Genomic DNA, 21,793 nt, shown 5'->3' with positions numbered 1-21,793 from the left:
CCCCTTCTCCTCCTGCCTTCAATCTTTCCCAGCATCAGGTCTTTCCCAATGAGTCAGTTCTTCCAATGAGCATCAGGTGGCCAAAATATTGGAGCTTCAGCTTCAGCATCAGTCCTTCCAGTGAATATTTAGAATTGATTTACTTTAGGATGGACTGGTCTGATCTCCTTGCAGTCCAAGGAACTCTCGAGAGTCTTCTCCAACACCACAGTTCAAAAGCATCAATTCTTTGGCACTCAGCTTTCTTTCAGTTCAGTCAGTTCAGTTGCTCAGTCGTGTCTGACTCTTTGCGACACCATGAATCGCAGCACGCCAGGCCTCCCTGTCCATCACCATCTCCCGGAGTTCACCAGACTCGTGTTCATCGAGTCAGTGATGCCGTCCAGCCATCTCATCCTCTGTCGTCCCCTTCTCCTCCTGCCCCTGATCCCTCTCAGCATCAAAATCTTTTCCAATGAGTCAACTCTTCACATGAGGTGGCCAAAGTACTGGAGCTTCAGCTTTAGCATCATTCCTTCCAAAGAAATCCCAGGACTGATTTCCTTTAGAATGGACTGGTTGGATCTCCTTGCAGTCCAAGGGACTCTCAAGAGTCTTCTCCAACACCACAGTTCAAAAGCATCAATTCTTCGGCGCTCAGCCTTCTTCACAGTCCAACTCTCACATCCATACATGACTACTGGAAAAACCATAGCCTTGACTAGACGGACCTTAGTCGGCAAAGTAACGTCTCTGCTTTTGAATATGCTGTCTAGGTTGGTCATAACTTTTCTTCCAAGGAGTAAGCGTCAGCTTTCTTTATGGCTCAACAATCAGTAGAAACAGACAAAAGAATGAAAAGGTCAGGAGACTTTCATTACTCACTTGAAGCTCTTCTCTGCTCTGTTATTTTACTTAATGAGTGAGTAAATGCCTGGTGAAGATGACTTCCTTGTTTTTACTGCTATTATATTTTTAAGCTGTCAAGTTCATATGTGTTTGTGACAGAAGAAAAGAAAATACAGATAAACAAAAAACATCCAAAATCTACTACTTGGAGATAACCACCACTATTCATATTGGTGTGTATTTTAATTATCTGTGTAGTTGCTAATTTGTGTCTGACTCTTTGCAACCGCATGGACTGTAGCCTGCCAGGCTCCCCTGTCCATGGGATTCTCCAGGCAAGAATACTGGAGTGGGTTGCAATTTCCTCCTCCAGGGATTTTAATTATATATATAATCAAATTGAAATTACCTTGTAGAATGTGTTCTGAAAGATGCCTTTTTTTTTTTTTGCTTTATGCATCATGAATATAAAATTTTTGGTACAGCAGAAACGAATACAACATTATAAAGAAAGCATACTCTGATAAAAAAAATTCTTTACTTGGAATTATGCTAAAATCCTAAAAACAGGCTTCCTCTTCTTGGAGGGGATGAAGGGGGGATGCAACTCGAGAGGGCTGGCTGTGGCCTCAGTGACACAGAGGGAGGCACTTTCCTGCCTAGGTGGGCATCCATATGTGCAATGGGTATCAGTCCACCCTCCTGTTATTAGTAGGTGAATGTCATGCCTATGTTGATAGGCATGTGGATGAGCAAAGGATGGAGAGGAGGTTGTTCAAAGCAAGAAGGCATCTTTTTATTTTTAATTTCAAAAAATATTTTGGCAGAAGAGAAGTGCCTTCCTAAGGTAGCCAAGTATTTTAAAAATATTCTGATTGCTTTCACAGGTTGAATGAGCCCATCATGTGCATGTTGGCTAACTGAAAAGGTATAAACATTTTGAAAACATTCCCTTTGCACCAAATGTTCCTTTCGTTAAAATAACTTGAGCAAGAGAGAGAGAGCTTTGAAAATGTAGTTCCTGTAACACTTTTCTCAGAGAGACTGAAGAATATGAAAATGATCAGAAGGTCTTTTCCCCCCTAGAAGCAGTCAACAGGGTGGTAGAGTGTTTTGCTCCTGGTGTTCTTTCAAGAGGGCTGTTGTGAGGTTGATTATCAGTAATCTGGCCCGTGAATATCCAGGTTTTATAAAGCAAACATACTGGGAGATTCTTTGCTTTGCCAAAGCATCTCTTTTTTATAGAGAGTCTGGTTGCAAGGATCTTTGAACTGAGGCCTGTAGCTGAGGAATTTAATCTACGGATCAATAAACCTGTGAAACTTGAAGCATGAAGCAGGCCTGCCATCTTGCTTTTCATAATTTGTAAAGCCCTTTTTATCATCACGAGAAATGTGCAGTAAGATCTTATCTGCCTAGAATGCACATGTAGAAACGAAAGATCCAGGGAAAGTTTCGGCTTGAGCTTCACCGTGGTGGTGACCAGGGCTTGGACACAGGCATGATGACACCTGCAGCCAGTGGAGAAGCAGGTGGAGGTAATGCAGGGGTTAGGGGTCACAGGAACCCTGGTGGTGGCAGCAGTTCCCTGTGTTCCTGTGGGCTGGGCTCTGGGCCTCTGTTCTACCTGCTTCTCTCCTTTGATCCTCATGGCAAACTCACAAAGTGGGGGCTATTACTGTGTCCATTTTATGTCAGGAAGCTGAAGTTTGGGCACTTGAAAGCCCTTTCTATATGTCACCCACTGGTGAACAGCACAGCGTGGATTGGAAGGTCTGCCAATGGGGTTTTAGCTGCCGTGACAGTCTACAGGATTCTGATTTCCACCTCTCACGTTGGCGATACCCATTGTAACGGCTTCCCAGGTGGCGCAGTGTTAAAGAATCTGCCTGCCGATGCAGGAGATGCAGGTTCAATTCCTAGCTCGGGAAGATCCCCTGGAGGAGGAAATGGCAACCTACTCCAGTATTCTTGCCTGGAGCATCCCATGGACAGAGGAGCCTAGCGGGCTACAGTCCATGGGGTCGTAAAGAGTCAGACATGACTGAACGTGAACACATGTCATTTTAATGGCAAAGTGAAGTTCAAGGGGAATCTCTCTTAAATAGGGGTGAATCCAAGGTCATCTCCATCCCCCAATCCTGGGTGAGGGACATACAACAAAAATATCAACAAGAAGCTAATAATTATATATTTATGGCCAAGGAACCACCCCCACCCCAAACCACAACGTGCTAGGTGTTCTTACAGACTTCTATAAGGCAGCACAGGTGGCTTAACACATCCCACAGACACACATGTCCACAGCAATGAGAGTGAGGGGGTGGACAGTGGCCAGAATGGAAGATCCTGATGCACAAGGTGGGGAAAGGTGGTGAAAAACTGTCTCAAAGAGGAAAAAGGAGCTCCCATTTTTGAACTTATCTACAGAACAGACTCACAAACAAGAGAACAGACTTGTGGTTGCCAAGGGGGATGAGGTGGGGGGAGGGATGGATTGGGAGTTTGGGGATTAGCAGATGCAAACTACTATCTATAGGATGGATAAACAATAAGGTCCTACTGTACAGCACAGGGAACTATAGCCAATATCCTGTGACAAACCATAATGGAAAAGAATGTGTGTGTGTGTGTGTGTGTGTGTAACTGAATCTCTTTGCTATACAGCAGAAAATAACACAACATTGTAAATCAACTATACTTCAATAAAATAGGTTAAAGAATCTCCCTTTTTTGACCTTTTGTTCTTAACTATCAGATGTGCAAAAATATTAGATTCACTTGTGACTAATAAGATAGCAGCTGGTTCCACGGATAATACTGTTCATTTATTATATGTATCCGTCTGTCATCTTTTCTTTCCTTGGAGGAAATGGAAAAAACCTTTCAGGACCAAAGCTTAAACCCATGGCCCGGTGGATCTATCTTGTTTGGACTACACGGTATTTGAGAAAAAAAATTTAAAAGTTTCCTCTATTGAAAAATTAGATTTTACATAACAATTTGGTTTTCTTTAAAAGTCAGGTCTGAGGCGCTGGGGCCTGGGGGAGAGGGCTGTTTGCCTCAGGTGGGGGTCACTTACAGCGATCTTGGCTTTAACGCCTGCCAGCTTCTCCTGGGCAGCAGCGAGGTCCGAAGTGGCCTTGCTCAGTGCTTGGCGCTTGGGTTCCACGTCACAGAACACCTCGTGAAACTTCACGATGTTTATGACCCAAGAGCAGAGGCCTGCGGCCGCATAGGACTTGGTGGCCACGAACTCCGGATTGAACTCGGGGTCCTGCAGATATGGCCTGATGGCCTTGAGGCAGTTCTCGTGAATGTTCTCCTTGTCAAAGTGGACGAGGGAGTCCAGGAAACCATCCACCTTGGCCATGGTGACCTTGGCGGCCTTCCAGCTGCGGTCCTTGGGCACCTTGCCCCTGGGGGCTATGAGCACCATCACCGCTGCGCTGACATTGCTCACCGCCGGTGGTGGAGAACCGAAGGACTTCAGCTCGGTCAGATTGGTCTGCAAGAGAGATGCACATTGTTAGAGGAAAACGCGTGGGCTCTTTGTTGTCGACCCCTCGTGGAGGCTGGCTCGCAGCGATCTTAGAGGGCCATTTCGAAGCCTTTAGGTGTCCTCGAAATTTTAAATATCATGATTCATCAGCAGGGAACCGAGAATTCCCCAGTGGTTCCAGACTGCTCCGAATGGCTAGTCGAGACTCAGCGAGGTTCTCTCAGCACTTTGACCTGCAGCCCATCAGAAACGCACAATTATTTCACATTTAACTGAAACGTATAAGGATGTCAACATGCTCTGAAACAGGCAGCGTGCCATGAATAAAAGATAAGGTTATTATAAATTAATTTCCATCTTGGATTGAAGAGAATGGCAGTGTAACCCAACTATATATATTTTTCCTTTAATTAAACTGCTTTGTTCCATGAGCTTGTTCTGACTACAGCTGACCATCCTGATAGCAAAGTGGTTGTTTCTGCCAAGAAATAGCGCAGACAGAAAGCCAGGTACAGCGTGTGCCGTTACTGCCTCTGCCTAGACAGGGGTTGGAGCTTCGCTACAAGTTTCACTTGCCCTAGAAAGTCATGGCTGAAAGGCTTGACCTTGAAAAGCCACTCGAACTTCTTAGGCCTTAGTGTTTTCACCTGTAGGTTGGGAGCAGTCCACCTGCAAGTGAAATTTGGTCAGAAACGCATATGAAGTTGATTTAAGGTTTGTTGTGACCGACAGTGAGGAACATGTAATCTCAAAAGCACTTGATTTCAAGGCTGATTCTGTGAACAGGGGAAAATCTCAATTTCAAAGGTTAGATCCTTGTGCCAGATTAATTTGGGGGTGTTCTCAGGCCTGGAAATCAAAACAGGAGGGGGATTATTTCTAGGACCGAAAGGAAGCAGCTAGGAAGATGCTCCGTTTATTCTCGCCACGGTTTGCACTTTGAGTCATGAGTCTTATCTACAGTGGACAGGAATGAAGGACAGCATAGGCGTGGCAGGTGTACTTGAATACCCAACCCTGTGCCTCCCCTGAGCCAAAGAGGACAAAGAGGGGAAACACAATCACAAATGAAACCCCCACAATTTTAATGCAATTTAAGTTCACCATGTATGTTCAATGTACTGAATTAAGAAAAGATAAAAATGGGTACAGATGAAATTTAATTCTATAACCTAGATATATTATTGTTAATATTTCAATGTAATTCCTTCTAACTTAAAAGAAAATTTATATATATATATTTTGGGGGGGTGGGGATATGCTGGGCCTTTGTTGCTCCGTGGGTTTTTCTCTAGTTGTGGTGTACAGGCCTCTCATTGTGGTAGCTTCTCTTGTGGCAGAGCACAAGACCAAGTGTCTTTTGATTTCATGGCTGCGGTCGCCACCCACAGTGATTTTGGAGCCCAGGAAAATAAAGTCTGTCACTGTTTCCATTTTTTCCCCATCTATTTGCCATGAAGTGATGGGAGGCTGCAAGTCATTATCTTAGTTTTTTGAATATCTAAATATAAATATATGCATATGTGTATACACACACACACACACACATTGTATACAGTGCTTTTTCATGATGCTCATTGTCTCTCACCCCTGCCCAGTGCGAAACAGAATGTTCACAGAGGCAGAATCTTTGTTCACGGAAGCATCACGGGCACCTGGAACAGTGTCTGGCGTGCAGGGCAGTCAGGGATTCTCCGCTGAGTGAATAAACGTGTCTGCCCAGTCGTTCATTTGGCAAAGGGGGGGATGCAGTGGTAAATAAAAAAGTCAGGCCTTTTGCTCATGCAGGTGGTGGGGACGGACACAAAAGGGTCAATCTTTGGTATATTACAGAGTGAGAAGTGCTCTGAAACAAAGCAAAAAGCAGGGCTAGTCGGCTAGCAGATTCTTGAAGAGTGATGGTATCACTTTGGCCAGGGAGGAGGTTCTGGGAAGACCACTTAGGGAACCTGACGTTTCAGGAGGGGGAAGGGCAGAGAGTAAATGAGTGAGGAGAGGGCAGGCACAAATGCCAGTTCCAGCATGATTTATAAGAGCTCTTCACACACACATACACACACGTGGGAATACTCTTTTTTTAATTTAAAATTTTTGTTTAAGATATTCGGTGACAGGCAGAAATCTGGTTTTCCTACAGCCAAACTGAATAATCCTTTTCCAGATGACATCATGCTATCATCCTTTGTTTCTATGGTAAGAAGGGTCTTTTATATATATTAAGATGATGTGACCTTATAGTAACTTTTCCAGTTCTTTTACAGTTTCTTTCTTATCGTTCACTGGCTTCTAAGATTACATTATTTAGTCCTTCTAGTAAAAGAATGGAGAAGGCAATGGCACCCCACTCCAGTACTCTTGCCTGGAAAATCCCATGGGCGGAGGAGCCTGGTAGGCTGCAGTCCATGGGGTCGCTAAGAGTCGGACACGACTGAGCGACTTCACTTTCACTTTTCACTTTTATGCATTGGAGAGGGAAATGGCAACCCACTCCAGTGTTCTTGCCTGGAGAATCCCAGGGATGGGGGAGCCTGGTGGGCTGCTGTCTATGGGGTTGCACAGAGTTGGACACGACTGAAGTGACTTAGCAGCAGGAGTAGGGAAGGGGGTTCATGATGGGGAACACGTGTATACCTGTGGCGGATTCATGTTGATGTATGGCAAAACCAATACTATATTGTAATTAACCTCCAATTAAAATAAATAAATTTATATTTTAAAAAGAATACATATTTATTGTGAAATATTTAGCAAAGATGAAGATGAAAGCCAGACTCACTCATCATCTTACTACCCAGAGATAAACACTGTCCTGGTACGTTTCATTATATATGCTTAACAAACTAACAAAGAGGCACAGAAAAGAAAGATAATGAGTGAATACAGTGTGAATATATGTGAATGTGGTATATGTCTGGCTCATTCATTTATATACACGTATACATATATGTAGGCTTCCCAGGTGGCACTAGTGGTAAAAAATCCATGTGCCAACGCAGGGGACATAAGAGGCGCGAGTTCGATCCCTGGACTGGGAAGATCCCTTGGAGGAGGGCATGGCAACCCACTCCAGTATCCTTGCCTGGAAGATCCCATGGACAGGGCAGCCTGGCGGGCTACAGTCCATAGGTTTACAAAGAGTCAGACACGACTGAAGTGATTCAACACACACACATGCATACATACACGCACATACATATACATATACATACATATACATATACAATCACCATTTACACTATTTGTTTGAATCTGGCTTTCACTGAAAATTGTATCTTAAACTCTTTTATGTTATTAATTATTTTTGCAAAATATGATTTTAAATAAAGTATGTGCAATTTTCTCTCATTTGCTGCTGCTGCTGCTGCTGCTGCTGCTGCTGCTGCTGCTAAGTCGCTTCAGTCGTGTCTGACTCTGCGCGACCCCATAGATGGCAGCCCACCAGGCTCCCCCGTCCCTGGGATTCTCCAGGCAAAAACACTGGAGTGGGTCGCCATTTCCTTCTCCAATGCATAAAAGTGAAAAGTGAAAGTGAAGTCACTCAGTCGTGTCCGATTCTTAGCGACCCCATGGACTGCAGCCTGCCAGGCTCCTCCGTCCATGGGATTTTCCAGGCAAGAGTACTGGAGTGGGGTGCCATTGCCTTCTCCATTTCTCTCATTTAGATGAGCCATAATTTAGCCAACTCCATATTGTTAAGTATTTAGGTTATTAAATTTTTAATAGCTGCTTAAATGATATGAACTTTTAATGAAATTAGAAATAAGTAAGCTCCAAATCAGAGTCAAATTAGACTTGGATTTAATGTATAAAGTATTTGAGGAATAGTGACATCCTTAAAATATTAAATCTTGCCTTACACAAATTTGGTACATCTATTTCCCTATTCACATCTTATTTTACACTACTCAACAAAGATGTGCAGTTTTCTTCACATAGTTTCAATAAATTTATTTATGTTTACTTATACTGAGAGTTTTGGTTGCTATCTTGAAAATATCATATTTTCTAACTGGCTACTGCTGATATTAGGAAAGCTATTAAATTTTGTAATGCACCCTTAACCCTCCCCTTTTATTTGTTTTATTATATTTTTATGACATCTATGAATAATAACAAATTTGTCTGCTACTTTACAACAGTTACACGATTACCATTTTTCATTTATCATTGCACTGGCTAGAAACTTTAGGGCAATTGTTTTATAACAGAAGCAAAGGGGGTCATTATTGTGCTTTTTCTTTGCTAATGGGAATTCTGCTAATGCTCGACCATTAGATGGGATGTTTCATTCTTGGACTGGGATTGATTGCTTTGTGTTAGCAAATTATCCAAATATCCTTTTGTTCCTACTATACTGAGAGTTTTGTAGGAATGGATGTTGAATTGCGTTAGGTATCATTTTTGACATTTCTCTAACTACGGAATTTTTTGCCTTTTTTTTTAAGATTTTTTTTTAATGTGGACCATTTTTAAAGTCTTTATTGAATTTGTTACAATATTGCTTCTGTTTTATGTTTTGACTTTTTGGCTTCTAGGCATTTGGGATCTCAGCTCCCAGACCAGGGATCCAACTCACACTTCCTGCAGTGTAAAGCAAAGTCTTAACCACTGGACCACAAGGGAAGTCCCCCAAAGCTATTCTTTGATTGATGGTTGGGTATATTTACAGGAGTAGCCTTACATAGGCAAAACTTCGGTTGGTAGCATACTGTTGTTTGAATACATTGCTAGGCTTGATTTACCAGCATTTTATATGGAAATCTTAAATCACTACTTATAAATTTGTATAATTTGAGGTCTTATTTTCTTGTGCTATCTCTATCACTTTTAGTATCAAGCTTATCAGATAATAAAGGTCTTAAAAAGTCCTGTAGGAAGGAAGTCTGTTAAACTCTGTAGCCCTAGAATTCTCAAAATCATTTAATTATGGAATATATCTTTTACATAACTTGTCAATATTAAGTTACAAGTCAAATGACAGGAAGAAAATATTTACAACATATATAACAAGATGTATAGGAAAAATTTATCTTAAAAACCCTATAAATCAATAAAGAAAAGGGAAATTATCTCATCAGAAAATGGACAAAGAATCTGAGCAAATACTGAAGGAAGTAATCTAAGTATGAGAATCAAACCATTCACAAATTTTTAAATGAAAAAATTATTAGATTGAGAAAATTAGATTATTAGATGAGAAAAATTAGAATGATTGAAAATACTTAAGACTGGCAAGGATGTGGGTGAAAGCAATGCTTACAACTACAAACAAGAGTAGCTATTTTGGATAGAAATTGAGCATTATTTACATAAAAAAGAGGATTATTGTTAGAGCTTCCTATTGCTTCTGTGGGGCTTCCCAGGTGGCGCTAGTGGCAAAGAACCCACCTGCTAATCCAAGAGACATAAGAGACAGGGGCTCAGTCTCGGGTCAGGAAGATCCTGTGGAAGAAGGCATGGTAACCCACTCCAGTAGTCTTGCCTAGAGACTCCCATGGGCAGAGGAGACTGGCGGGCTACAGCCCCTAGGGTTGCAAAGAGTCAGACTGGACTAAAGCAACTGAGCACACACATTGCTTCTGTAAGAAATTACCATAAACGCAGTGAATCAACGTGAACGTATAATCTTCCTATTCTGGAGGTCAGGAGAGGTTGATTCTTTCTGGAGGCTGGATTAGAGAGTCCTTTCTGTTCCCAGTTTCTAGAGCCAGCCTCACTCCTTGGCTCAAGGTTCCACATCAAATCAGCTCTGTCTACCCCCTCTGCTCCTACCATCATACTGCCTTCTTCTTCCGATCTTCCTGTCTCCCTCTTCTTTGGATCCTTGTGATGACATTTAGGACCCAGCGGGGCCTTCCCTGGTGGCTCAGATGGTTAAGAATCTGCCTGCAATGCAGGAGACCTGGGTTTGATCCCTGAATGGGGAAGATCCCCTGGAGAAAGGGGAAACCCGCTCCAGTTTTCTTGCCTCTAGAATTGTACGGACAGAAGAGCCTGGTGGGCTACAGTCCATGGGGTCAAAAAGAGCTGGACATGACTGAGCGACTAACACTCTCACTTTCACTGGATAATCCAGCATCATCTCCCCACGGCAAGATCTTTGATTTAATCACGCCCACAGAGTCACCATATGAAATAAAATCTACAGGTTCTAGAGGTTAGGACGTGGGTATTTTGAGGGGTGGAGGAGGTACGATACAATCTGCCATGTTGTTCTCTCAAACAAGTGTATTTCTTATCTGGCCCAGAGACATAGTTAAACATATGGAGTAGAGATGTATGCACAAGAATATTTGCATTAGAGAAAAAGAAACTAATTAGACACTCAGGAGTAAATAGCTAAAAGAAATAGAGTACGCTATAGCCTGGAATACTACAAAGCATTAAATAAATATGGTTTCAGTGTATGTATTGGCGTGACACAGTCTTGTTTCATGAGGAAGAGTAAGTTGTCATTATCTATTAGTATTTAAAATATGATATATTGTATATGCATATAAACATATAACGCAGTGCATATAAAATATATCATGCTTTAAACACAAATCTCCTGCTTTGCAGTCTGAGCCTCCAGGGGAGCCCTAGGTGTTTGTCCCTCAGTCATGCCCGACTCTTTGTGACCCACTGGACTGTAGCCCACCACGTTCCTCTGTCCGTGGAATTCTCTAGGCAAGAATACCTGAGTGGGTTGCCATTCCCCTCTCCAGGGGATCTTTCCGACCTCGGGATTGAACTTGGGTCTCCTGTATTGCAGGTGAATTTTTTACTATCTGAGCCACTAGGGAAGACCTAGTGTATTTCATATGCGTATTTGCACAGATATAAATACATAGAAAAATTGCTGGACGAGATAAAGTTCAAGCTTTTCCAGGAGTGCTGTTTTAGGAGAGGACTGGGGGGTGGAGTGGAAAGAAGGGTGACTTTATGTTTCATCCTGTACTTTCTGTACTCTGAATTATTGGAATGATAAAAATGCCATTATATGTTATTTGTATAATAAAAAATAAGTTTACTGGATAAAATGCATAGGAAATAAATAGAAAATTTCAAGTAACTCTGCAAGGAGAAAAAAAGAAGCCATGAAATTGTAAGCAAAACCATTCTTCAATGAGGGCAGGAAAAGCTATACTGGATTTGCTTCAGTTTAGCTATAAAAGTGAAATAAAACTGCCAAAGCAGAGACTTAAAATGTACAGGGACTTACTACTATGCTCTGATTTACAGGTGTTCTTTATATATTAACTAAAGCTTCACTGTTAACTTTGAAAATGATGAGAAAATAGGAATGTGGTCCTTAAATACCAGAGTCCTGTGGATGCAAAAAAATTTGAGGATACTCAAGGGGGTCCTTGTGTTCGTGAAGAAACATCTCCCCTGTTCTGTGTGGTAGAATCTGATCCATTCTACTTCTTTGAGCAGGGGGTGGAGGCTGGGAGAAATGGATGAAGGTGGTTCAAAAGGTACAGACTTCCAGGTTTAAAATAAATAAGTCCTGGGGATGTAGTGTATAGCTGTGTTGTATATTTGAAAGTTGCTAAGAGAGTAAATCTTAAAAGAAGAAGAAAAGACAAAACACAAGAAAAACTGCAACTATGCCTGGTGATACTTGCTAACCAGACTTCATGTGGTGATAGCTTCACAACAGATTTGTATATGTCGAATTGTTACGTTGTACCCTTGAAGCTAAGATAACATTATATGCCATTGTGAGGGATGAAGTTCAGTGACTGGTGCGTGAGGCTCCACAGCTAGTTTGAAGACAGTACCCGTCATGTTATCTGGCACATAGCAGTTGTTGTTTAATTCACTAAGTTGTGTCCAACTCTTTGTGACCCCATGGACTGCAGCTGGCCAGGCTCTTCTGTCCATGGGATTGTCCAGGAAAGAATACTGGAGCAAGTTGCCATTTTCTCCTCCAGGGGATCTTCCTGACCCAGGGACAGGATCCTCATCTCCTACACTGGCAGGTGGGTTCTTTACCATTGAGCCACCATACATAGTAGGCACTCATTAAAAACATTTTCGCGGGCTTTGCTGGTGGCTCAGTGGTAAGGAATCCGCCTGTCAATGAAGGAGACAGGGGCTCAATCCCTAATCTGGGAAGATCCCACATGTTGGGGAGCAGCTAAGCCCATGAGCCCCAACAACTGAGCCTGTGCTCTAGAGCCCAGGAACCACAGCTACGGAGTCTGCCTGCCTTAGAGCCTGTGCTCCGCAACAAGAGAAGCCGCCGCAGCGAGAAACCTGCCCACCACCTCCAGAGAAGCCTGAGAAGAAATGAAGACCCAGCATGGACAAAGATAAACAAATAAAATTATTAAGAAAACGTCATTCCTTTAGGAACGTGAGTTTCACTTTCTTTGTGGCAGAGGTATCTAGGCCTCAAATCCAGTGCTTTTTTTCTGAATCCGGTCCCGTCACTTCCATGAGTTACACCTCTATGTGTTTATTTCTACCAGCAAAGGTCACCTAACTAATCAGCCATAAAATTAACCAAGAGTATTTCAGGGGTTTTCACTGTTTCCAGCCTGCGGAAACAGAAGAGATAACACTGTTATAAAGACATCATCAACTACAACAAACTGAATGGCTGCCATCTGTTAGCTGTTAATACTTTTCATGCATTATCTAACTGAACCCTTACAATAACCTGTTGTTGCTGTTCGGTTGCTCAGTCATGTCCGACTCTTTGCAACCCCATGGACTGCAGCACGCCAGGCTTCCCTGTCCTTCGCAACCTGATGGGGACTATGTTATATATATACCACCTCTTTACAGGTGAGGACACAGAGACTCAGAGAACATAAAGTCATTCCTAGGGTCACACACAGTGAACAGTCCGGCCAGAATTTGGACTCAGCTCATCTTAGAAAATATAATCTCTGTGTCAAAAAAATCTTATGAAAGACGTTCATCTTCTTGGCGAGAAGTGATTCGTATTGTTGGATGGCAGAAACCAATACAACACTGTAGAGCAATTTTCCTTCAGTGAAAATAAAAAGAGCTTTGAGAAGAAAGAAAAGCTTTCAGGCTGAGAAGTGGTGGCATAATTGAGTTACACCTCCACTCGCCAGTCTATCCACAATTCCCAAAAGTTTCCTGGAGAAATCTTGTGTTTTCTATGAATGTGGGGTAGAGGTCCACTTAAGGGTTTTATAGGTTTTCCTTTTAGGGACCTCCCACCACACATCATAAAAAAACACCAAAATGTGCTCATATTTCACATTTAATACAATTTATACATAACTATACATCACAGGATTTTCCAATGTCCTCAGTTTAGTCTCAGATGTGCTGAGGCCCTAAGCCAAGAGATGCTACCTTCCAAAGCAAGGTGTGCATTGGCTACACAGAATCCATAACGGAAAGCTTCAGAGGGACTTTCCTGGTGGTCCAGTGCTAAGACTCCACACTCCCAAAGCAGGGGACCTGGGTTCATTTCCTGGTCAGGGACCTGGATCCCAAAGGCTGCAATTAAGAGTTCAGCGTTGCAGCTAGGGCTTCCCTGGTGACTAGTGGTGAGGAGTCTGCTGCTCAATGCAGGACACTCGAGTTCCATCCCTGTGCTGGGAAGATGCCCTGGAGAGGGAAATATATTCTTGCCTGGGAAATCCTAAGATGACCCTGATGGGCTAAAGTCCGTAGGGTCACACGAATTGGACATGACCAAGTGACTCACACTTCAACACCTTTGGTGAGAATGGCTGCTGAGTCCCACCCACTCTGCCTTTAAGGGAAGATGGGGGGCGGGGGGTCACGTGTCCCTTCACATCAAGTCTAGAGAAAGGAGGGCTTTAAGGAGACCACTCAGAGAGCTTAAATGCAACTTGAGTGACACCAGACTGGGGTTCTAACTTACAGAAATCTACAGGGTGCGAATGGCAGGCTAGTCCCCTGGCGGTGGAACTTGGGGGGCGTTTCCTTCATGAGTGGCCAACACTCTCAGAGTCCATCTGGAAGAAAGAGGCATAGGTGTCGCCCGTGGAGCAGAGGTGAGTTGCTGGCACGGGCCACCTGGCATGAGCTGTCTGAGACCTTGACCAAATGGGCCCTGTAAAGGGGCAAATGAGTATCTAGACTCTCAGCAGAAAGAGGAACCGGTGGAGAGTCTGCAAAGAGATGACATGAGCTTCCAAGTAAACATCAGCTTGCCTCTGTGATACCAACTCCTGATGACCTGAGTCTGTCTGCCCTGTTTCCATCTTTCTCCCTCAGCCCCTCAGCCACAGTCATCCAAATGGGAAAGAAAGCTAATTGTGAAAACTATAAAAGGAAGAAGTACTGACCACAGGCACCTCTCAACACACAGAGTATCTTTAAAGGAACCAAAATAAAACTCCCAATGAACACATCTCAAGAGTCATGCTTGTTCCACTAAAAGGTCATGCGTATGAGCTGAATTTAGTTGACACACAGTTACATGCTGTCGACAATTGAGTACTTGCCAAGTTTGATTTTGTACATTTTTTTTCTTACTTTGGAGACAACATCTTACTTTAGTCTCATATCTTAAACATTTTCATAGGGCCTTAAGAGGCCTGCATGCATGTGCGTGCTAAGTTGCTTTAGTCATGTCTGACTCTGTGCTACCCCATGGACTGTAGCCTGCCAGGCTCCTCTGTCCATGGGATTCTCCAGGTAAGAACACTGGAGTGGGTTGCCATGCCCAGGAGATCTTCCCAATCCAGGGATCAAACTGAAGTCTCTTTCATGTCCTGCATTGGGCTGGGTTCTTTACCACTAGCGCCAACTGGGAAGCTTTGACCCAAGGTTTGAACCCAGCTCTCCTGCATTAGAGGCAGATTCTTTACCACCTGAGCCACCAGGGAAGCCCGTAAGAGGTCTATGTGTCCTATAGCACAGAAGAAGTAAAATGACCATGGACTGCATAGCCATAAGGTCTCCGGGCTTGCATTCTGAAGACGTGAGTTCAAGTCTGGCTCTAACATTGAGGTCTGTGACTCTGGGCTCTGGCTTTCTCATCAGTGAAGTGAAGAGGCTGGACAGTTGGCCCCTCCTGTCCCGATAAGTTTGGGACTCACATCCCTGGGATTTCACCGGTAGCCTGTGCATCCTGACAGATATTCAGCGTATATAAATATCTGCTTGCTCAATGAATAAACCAGTGACAGCTGGTCCCAGCCAAGCCGTCTGGACTGTACCCTTGTGTCCCTCGGAACACCAGCGTGGTGGGCTGCCTTTGGGTCGGAGGAGAGGCTGCTCCTCCCCGGAGGGATGAGCAAGCGCGCACACCTTCCTCCTACCTTGTTGAGGGTGTTGAGGGCCGCCTGGGCTGCCGTGAGCGCCGGCTCTGCCTTGGCCAGGTCTTCCTCACAGTCCTTTTGCTTCTGCTGCACCTCCAGCATGATGAGGGCCACCTTCCGCTCCTCCTCATCGGCGATGGCTTTCTCTCTGCTCACCTTGTCCGTCTCCACGCCCACCACCTGAATCAGCTTGTCGGCATCTTCGTTCTTCTGCCTCAGCTCCGCTTCCTGGGTGGCCAGCTTGGCTTTCAGCTCATCCACCTGCAGCAGAGAAGTGGCAGGTTTTTTCGGATGGGACCGTGCTGGGGTCTGACCCTGCAGGGCAGGGAAGAACACCAGCTCCCGATGCAAAGGTGCAAAGCTGAGCTCTCAGCTGGGACCAAGCGCCCTGACCTGGGAAAGGAAAGGAACCCTGGCCGCCCTCTTCCTCTCTCCTCTGCAGCAAATGTGGTGGAAGATTCTAAGCAATGGAGGCTGTGACCTTTCTTTCTCCTTGATGCCCAAATGACACAGGTGGCTTCTCACTGACATTGGTGTCTGTGTCTTGTAAAAACCTCACGGGCCTAACATAACACTTTGCACATAGTAGGGCTTTAATAAGCAACAATTATCCTTTAATTGAATTTGGCCAATCTGGAATGCACTGAGGATTTAGCAAATTATACAAAGTGAGTGTCCACTGGGTATCCTGAAAGATGGAATATATGAACAGACAGTGGCCGGACCATAAAAACAGAACTCTGACGTAGAACCTACAGCAACCTGCCCAGGAGACCAGCCCATTATCTGCAGCAACCAGCTGAGAAAGCCAGCCTGCCATAAGTCAGACTGAAATGGAACAGGACCCTACGGTCCTTGCCCCCGCAATGTCCTCAGCCTGCCTTTTGTCGGTGGAAAAACTAGCCAAAAAATAAATTTAATCAGAGAAGTGAGAACATGCACAAACAAAGGAAAACAGTTGAGGGAAACCAAGTAATAATAATGTAGTCATTCAACATAGTCAAGAATGTTTGGTTCCTTCTCAAGGGCTACAGATAATATTCTGAGCCATATCCTGTGTAGATACAGAAACCCCTACCAGGTGAAGAAGTCAGCTATATAATGAGCAGACTGTAGCCGTGACATAAGCTTCCATAATTCTGAGAACTGGCCTCAAGGAATGGGAACGAATTGACCTTGGAATTGAAGATGAACTGTACCTAAGAAAGATGATGCTGGTCATACCAGTGATGACCAATTTCAAGTTGACTGTCAGAGCTGTGCTGTTTCTGCATGTAGCCCTCTTCCTCAGTCTACAAAAGCTCTTGCCCACTGACTATTACTGGGTGGGGGAGTCAGCCTTTGGACAGATATCCGCTCTCCCCCGCAGCTGCTAGCATTCAAATTAAGCAAATTTTCCTTTCCACCAACCTGGCCTCTTTATTGGCTTTTGAGCAGCGAGCAACTGGACCTTGGTTTGGAAACAAGTCTACTGTCTTAAGTAACAGTCCATGAAGACAGGCAATAACCTCTATAAGAATCAGTTCAAAATGGCCAGGACTTGATTAATAAATGACAACTTTCTTAATTTTATCCCAATGAAGGACCAGAAATGAGAGAAATTCAAATACCCACCCCTAAACAAGATGCCCAGCTTCTGATCTGCCCTCCTCTGCTCCCCAGCGGCTAGCAGCCTCCATCTGGGAATGCCTTTCTTCCATCTATTTAGCTTTCCCATTCCTCCGCCTGCTTTTGTCTCTTGTTGTTGCTCAGTCGCTAAATCATGTCTGACTCTTTGTGACCCCGTGGACTGTAGCCAGCCAGGCTCCATGGGATTTCCCAGGCAAGAATACCGGAGTGGGTTGCCATTTCCTTCTCCAGGGGATCTTCCCGACCCAGGGGTCAAACTTGTGTCTCCTGCATTGTCAGGCAGGTTCTTTACTGCTGAGCCACCAGGGAAACCTGTTAATGTCTCTACCAAAGCGCAAATGATGGTGGCTGACTGCCTTGCTAGCGTGAGCTCTGAATAAAGAGCCTTTGCTTGTCCTCATTTAGTTGGACTTCATCTATTTCCACAATCCTTTCGAGAAGTAGATGAGCAGGTTGAAGTGGAACAGCATGGATTCCGATGGTCCAGACCAGCTGCGTTCTCTGCCCACCTCTATGTTCATGTGCATCTGGGGACAATGTTGGAGTGGTGGGGAATACTGGCTTCTAGGAATCCTTCTATGTTCCCAATCAGGTGGGAAGAGGTGAATGCCTTTCTATGTGCTCAGTAGGGGGTGATGGTTCTCAGAATGTGGTCCTCGGATCCCAGAAGGTGGTACCCAGCATCAGCACCACCTGGGAAATGCAAAGTTTGGGGCTTCCCCAGTGGTCCAGTGGTCAAGAACCCAACTGTCAAAGCATGGGACACGGGTTCCATCCCTGGTCCAGGAAGAGCCCACATGCTGTGGAGCCACTAAACCTGTGTGCCGCAACTACAGAGCCCATGTGTCCTGGAGCCTGTGCTTTGCAACGAGAAGCTACTGCAATGAGAAGCCTGCTCACTGCAGCTAGAGAAAGCCCACATGCAGTAATGAAGACACAGTACAGCCAATAAATAAAATAAATAAATAAATAAAATCTTAAAGCAGAAAAAAAAAAAAAAGGAATCAAGTTCTCTGGTCCACTCTGGACCTACTGAATTAGAAATTCTGGTGCTGGGGCCCTGCAATCTGTGTTTTAATAGGTCCTCTGGGTGAATCTGATGCCCGCCTAGGTTTGAGAATCACTAGCCTAACTCAAGGCCTGTTTATGTTCAAAGAGAAGACTCAGATCTATTTATTTCTGGAAAGTAAAAAAAAAAAAAAAAGTCAACTGTATTTGCAATACAGTGCATAAACTTTACATTCCAAGATGACCTCTTGTCTCTCATTTTTCTGAAGTCTATTTCACGCAACCACCAAAGATTACTTCAGAGCTCCTAGAACATGTCAAAGAGATTCAAATGCTTTATGCTGCAAAAATAAAACGGGGGCTTAGACGTTGCCGATAATTCCCTTTTCGTGGCAGATCAAAAGAAAAGAAAATGAAGGCAGAAGAAAAAAAGAATGTGCTTTAATTTTGTGTATTCATAGAAATCGGAGACTTTGCTTAACCTCAGATGGAGGCCTGCTCCCTAGAACGGGTCTTGTATTCTTGTGTTGAAAGGTTAATCCCTTTCCATCTCCCATTGTTCAGCTGCAGAGTAATTTCTACAAGGACAAAGATGCAATTGTAAATCAAAATGATTGAACCACATAATCACTCCAGTCAGCAAACACACCAGTAACTTTGTGTTCCTTTCCAAATCTTGGGAGATTCGAGAAAATTGAAGTGGGGTTTTTTTGTTGTTGTTACTGTTGTTTGTTTTATGGATTGCAGATTTGCCTTATGACCTCAGGCCCTGGGTAAGTAATCAGCAGTGCTGTGGATGGAAGCTTTATAACTCTTAAGCTGTGACATGGAGTGACACGAGGGGCCAGCCAGTCAGAAGTAGGCTGTAACTGCTCACTCAGTCGCGTCCAGCTCTTTGAGACCCCATGGACTGTAGCCCACCAGGCTCCTCTGTCTGTGGGGTTTCCCAGGCAAGAATACTGGAGTGGGTGGCCATTTTCTCCTCCAGGGGATCTTCCTGACCCAGGGACTGAACCCACGTCTCCTGTGTCTCCTGCACTGGCAGGCAGATTCTTTACCACTGAGCCACCTGGGAAGCTCATCAGAAGTAGGCTACAGACAAGGCAGAACTCAGGGTCATTTTATGGCTCTTCTTCAGTAGAACAGGACACTGAAAGAAGTGACTTGAAAATTTTCTCTTCCCTCTCCCCTTTATTCAAAGCATTCAGGCTCCACTCTGGGTTTCTTGCCACTTAGACACTCCCACACTTGGATAGGAAGATTAAGAGGGGAGGTGCTGCCAACACTGATGAGACCCTCTCCCCATGAGTATCGACCATACATGCTGACTCTGGGAGGTGGGGGGACGCTGACTGAGTCCAGCAAGAGTAAGATGGTGGTGGGGGACCCTCCCTTCTTCAGGGGCCAGGCACATGATGTTCAGAGAGAGGTCCCCAGAGCTCCAGAAGATGGAGAAGGAATTCAGAATAATCAGTCACAAATAACACTCCATCGAAAGTTGGAGGCCTAGAGATAGCTTCCTTCTTGACTCAGAATCCATGGAGTCACCAAACACTTTCTTTTTTTTTTTTATCAAAATGAAAATTTAATGGTTTACATAACTTAATTCTGGGACTATACTGGCTTCCGATACAGCTTCATCCTAGAACACAAATGACATCATGTCTCTCAACATTGCATAAAGTGAATACATTTTTAGTCTGTGACTCCTGTCAGGATGGCAAGATGATGGCCAAGAACTTGGGATTATATTCTCATACCTTTGACCACAGAAAGTAAAGGAAGAAAAGAATCTTAGAATTAGTATCAGTATGCCTGAGTCAATCACTTGAGGTCATGGGTCCATACCTGAAAGGTACTCAAGACCAAATGTCCCTGAGACCTATGCCTACGCTACAAACCCAATCCTAGAGCCAGGGATGAAGTCGAAACTTCCAACAGTTTCTGATATGAATTTGGACTTCAAGCAGGCTTTCCTCTTCGATACAGATGTTTTCTGTCTAGAGTAGACATCTGTTAGGTATGCCTGCCTAACAATAATAATATTATAACAACTAATAATAATATAAAAACTACGTTCTGGTAACACAACTTGGTTTTCTTTTAGAGACCTTGCCTTTGTAAGTCCTTGTATTTTGGGTGGGGCTGACTTCGATGGTTGTCATGCATCCTGGCTTGGCCGATGAAAGTGTCCACGTTATAGATTGGCTCAATATAGGCAAACCAAAGCTCCCAAAAGCTCTCAGAGCCAGCCCAGGAAAAGAAGGAAAGCAAGGACTTCCCTGATAGTCCAGTCGTTAAGAATCCACCTCCCAATGCAGGGGACAAGGGTTCAATCCCTGGTCAGGGAACTAAGACCCCACATGCCTCTGAGAAACTAAGCCAGCCCACCCCAACTAGAGAAGCCTGAGAGCTGTAACGAACACCCAGAGCAGGCAAAAAGCACAATAAATAAGGAGCAAAGCAGACAGAATGCTTGTCTGAGGTTTCAGAGCCACGGGGGTTGCCTGCCTGAACAAGGACTTCTAGTCAATATCTAACTCCAGTTCTATCCATGTTAAATCCTATCCCGTGCTTTTCAGGGATATAAATTCATCCACTCCTTTTTATTTCATTTTCTCTAATCAACTACAGTTGGATTTTGGTTAGTTGTCATCAAAAGGGTTCTGATAAACATCTAATGTAATCTTAAAATTTTCTTTCCTATTCTCCCTCCCTCCCCTCCTTCACTTTCCACTTTTTCACTTTTTTTTTCTTTTCATTGGGTGAATTTGAGTTAGTTTTCTTTTTCACTTGCAAACAAAAACGTCTTGACAAATACATCATCATAAATTTTAACTGTCAACTCCAGGTGACTTGAGGTTATTTTAAACCCCAGGATAAACTGAATTTAAAAGTTTCCAGGTCATACATATACATGTATTCATTCTCCCCCAAACTCCCCTCTCATCCAGGCTGCCGCATAACATTGAGCAGAGTTCCCTGTGCTAGACAGTAGGTCCTTGTTGGTTATCCATTTTAAATATAGCTGTGTGTACATGACCATCCGAAACTCCCTAACAATCCTTTCCCCCTATCCTTCCCCCCTATCCTTCATGCTGGCAACTGGCTGGGTCTCTTCATTGTTCACCTAAAACTATCACATGTTGTTAATCAAGTATACTGTAATATAAAATAAGTTAAATAAAACATTTTTAAAAAATAAAGGTTTCCAGGTTGATAGATTAGTGGATTAAATCCAACTGTCCCTTTTTCTCATGATCACACCTGAGTTAAACACAGAATTGAGGTTGATAGTGAGAGGAGTGAGACCCCAGGCAAGATGGGGGGACTCTCATTGTGTCAAGACAGGGAACTGACTGCCCTCCAAAGACTGAGTTTTTTAACATGATATGACCAACTCAACCTGAAATGCAAGGTTAAGAGGTTTTTACTCTTAAAGGAAAAAAGATGGATCCAGGGCCAAGTTAAATTCAGCTACTGAAAAAGAAAGTTGTATTCTGACTAGCTAAGTCAAAGCATGAAATTTTAAGCCTAAAGTCTGTTTAACTTTAGGTTGCCA

At 43.8% G+C, this 21,793-nt stretch overlaps 1 protein-coding gene across 1 annotated transcript in view; it reads right to left on the bottom strand.

The window, feature by feature from the left end:
• The window catches only part of DNAH9 (dynein axonemal heavy chain 9), a 285,692-nt gene that overhangs the window by 68,598 nt on the left and 195,301 nt on the right, over positions 1–21,793 (bottom strand). The window contains exons 49-50 of the mRNA XM_069603577.1: positions 15,595–15,855; positions 3,911–4,336 (exon numbers count right to left, since the gene is read on the bottom strand). Coding sequence (XP_069459678.1) covers positions 3,911–4,336; positions 15,595–15,855 — 687 coding nt within the window. The remainder of the gene's footprint in view (positions 1–3,910; positions 4,337–15,594; positions 15,856–21,793) is intronic.

This window comes from Ovis canadensis, chromosome 11, assembly GCF_042477335.2.
Source record: "Ovis canadensis isolate MfBH-ARS-UI-01 breed Bighorn chromosome 11, ARS-UI_OviCan_v2, whole genome shotgun sequence".
NCBI lineage: Eukaryota > Metazoa > Chordata > Mammalia > Artiodactyla > Bovidae > Ovis > Ovis canadensis.
The sequence above is the reverse complement of the archived record's forward strand: the minus strand, read 5'-3'. Positions and strand labels throughout refer to the sequence as shown.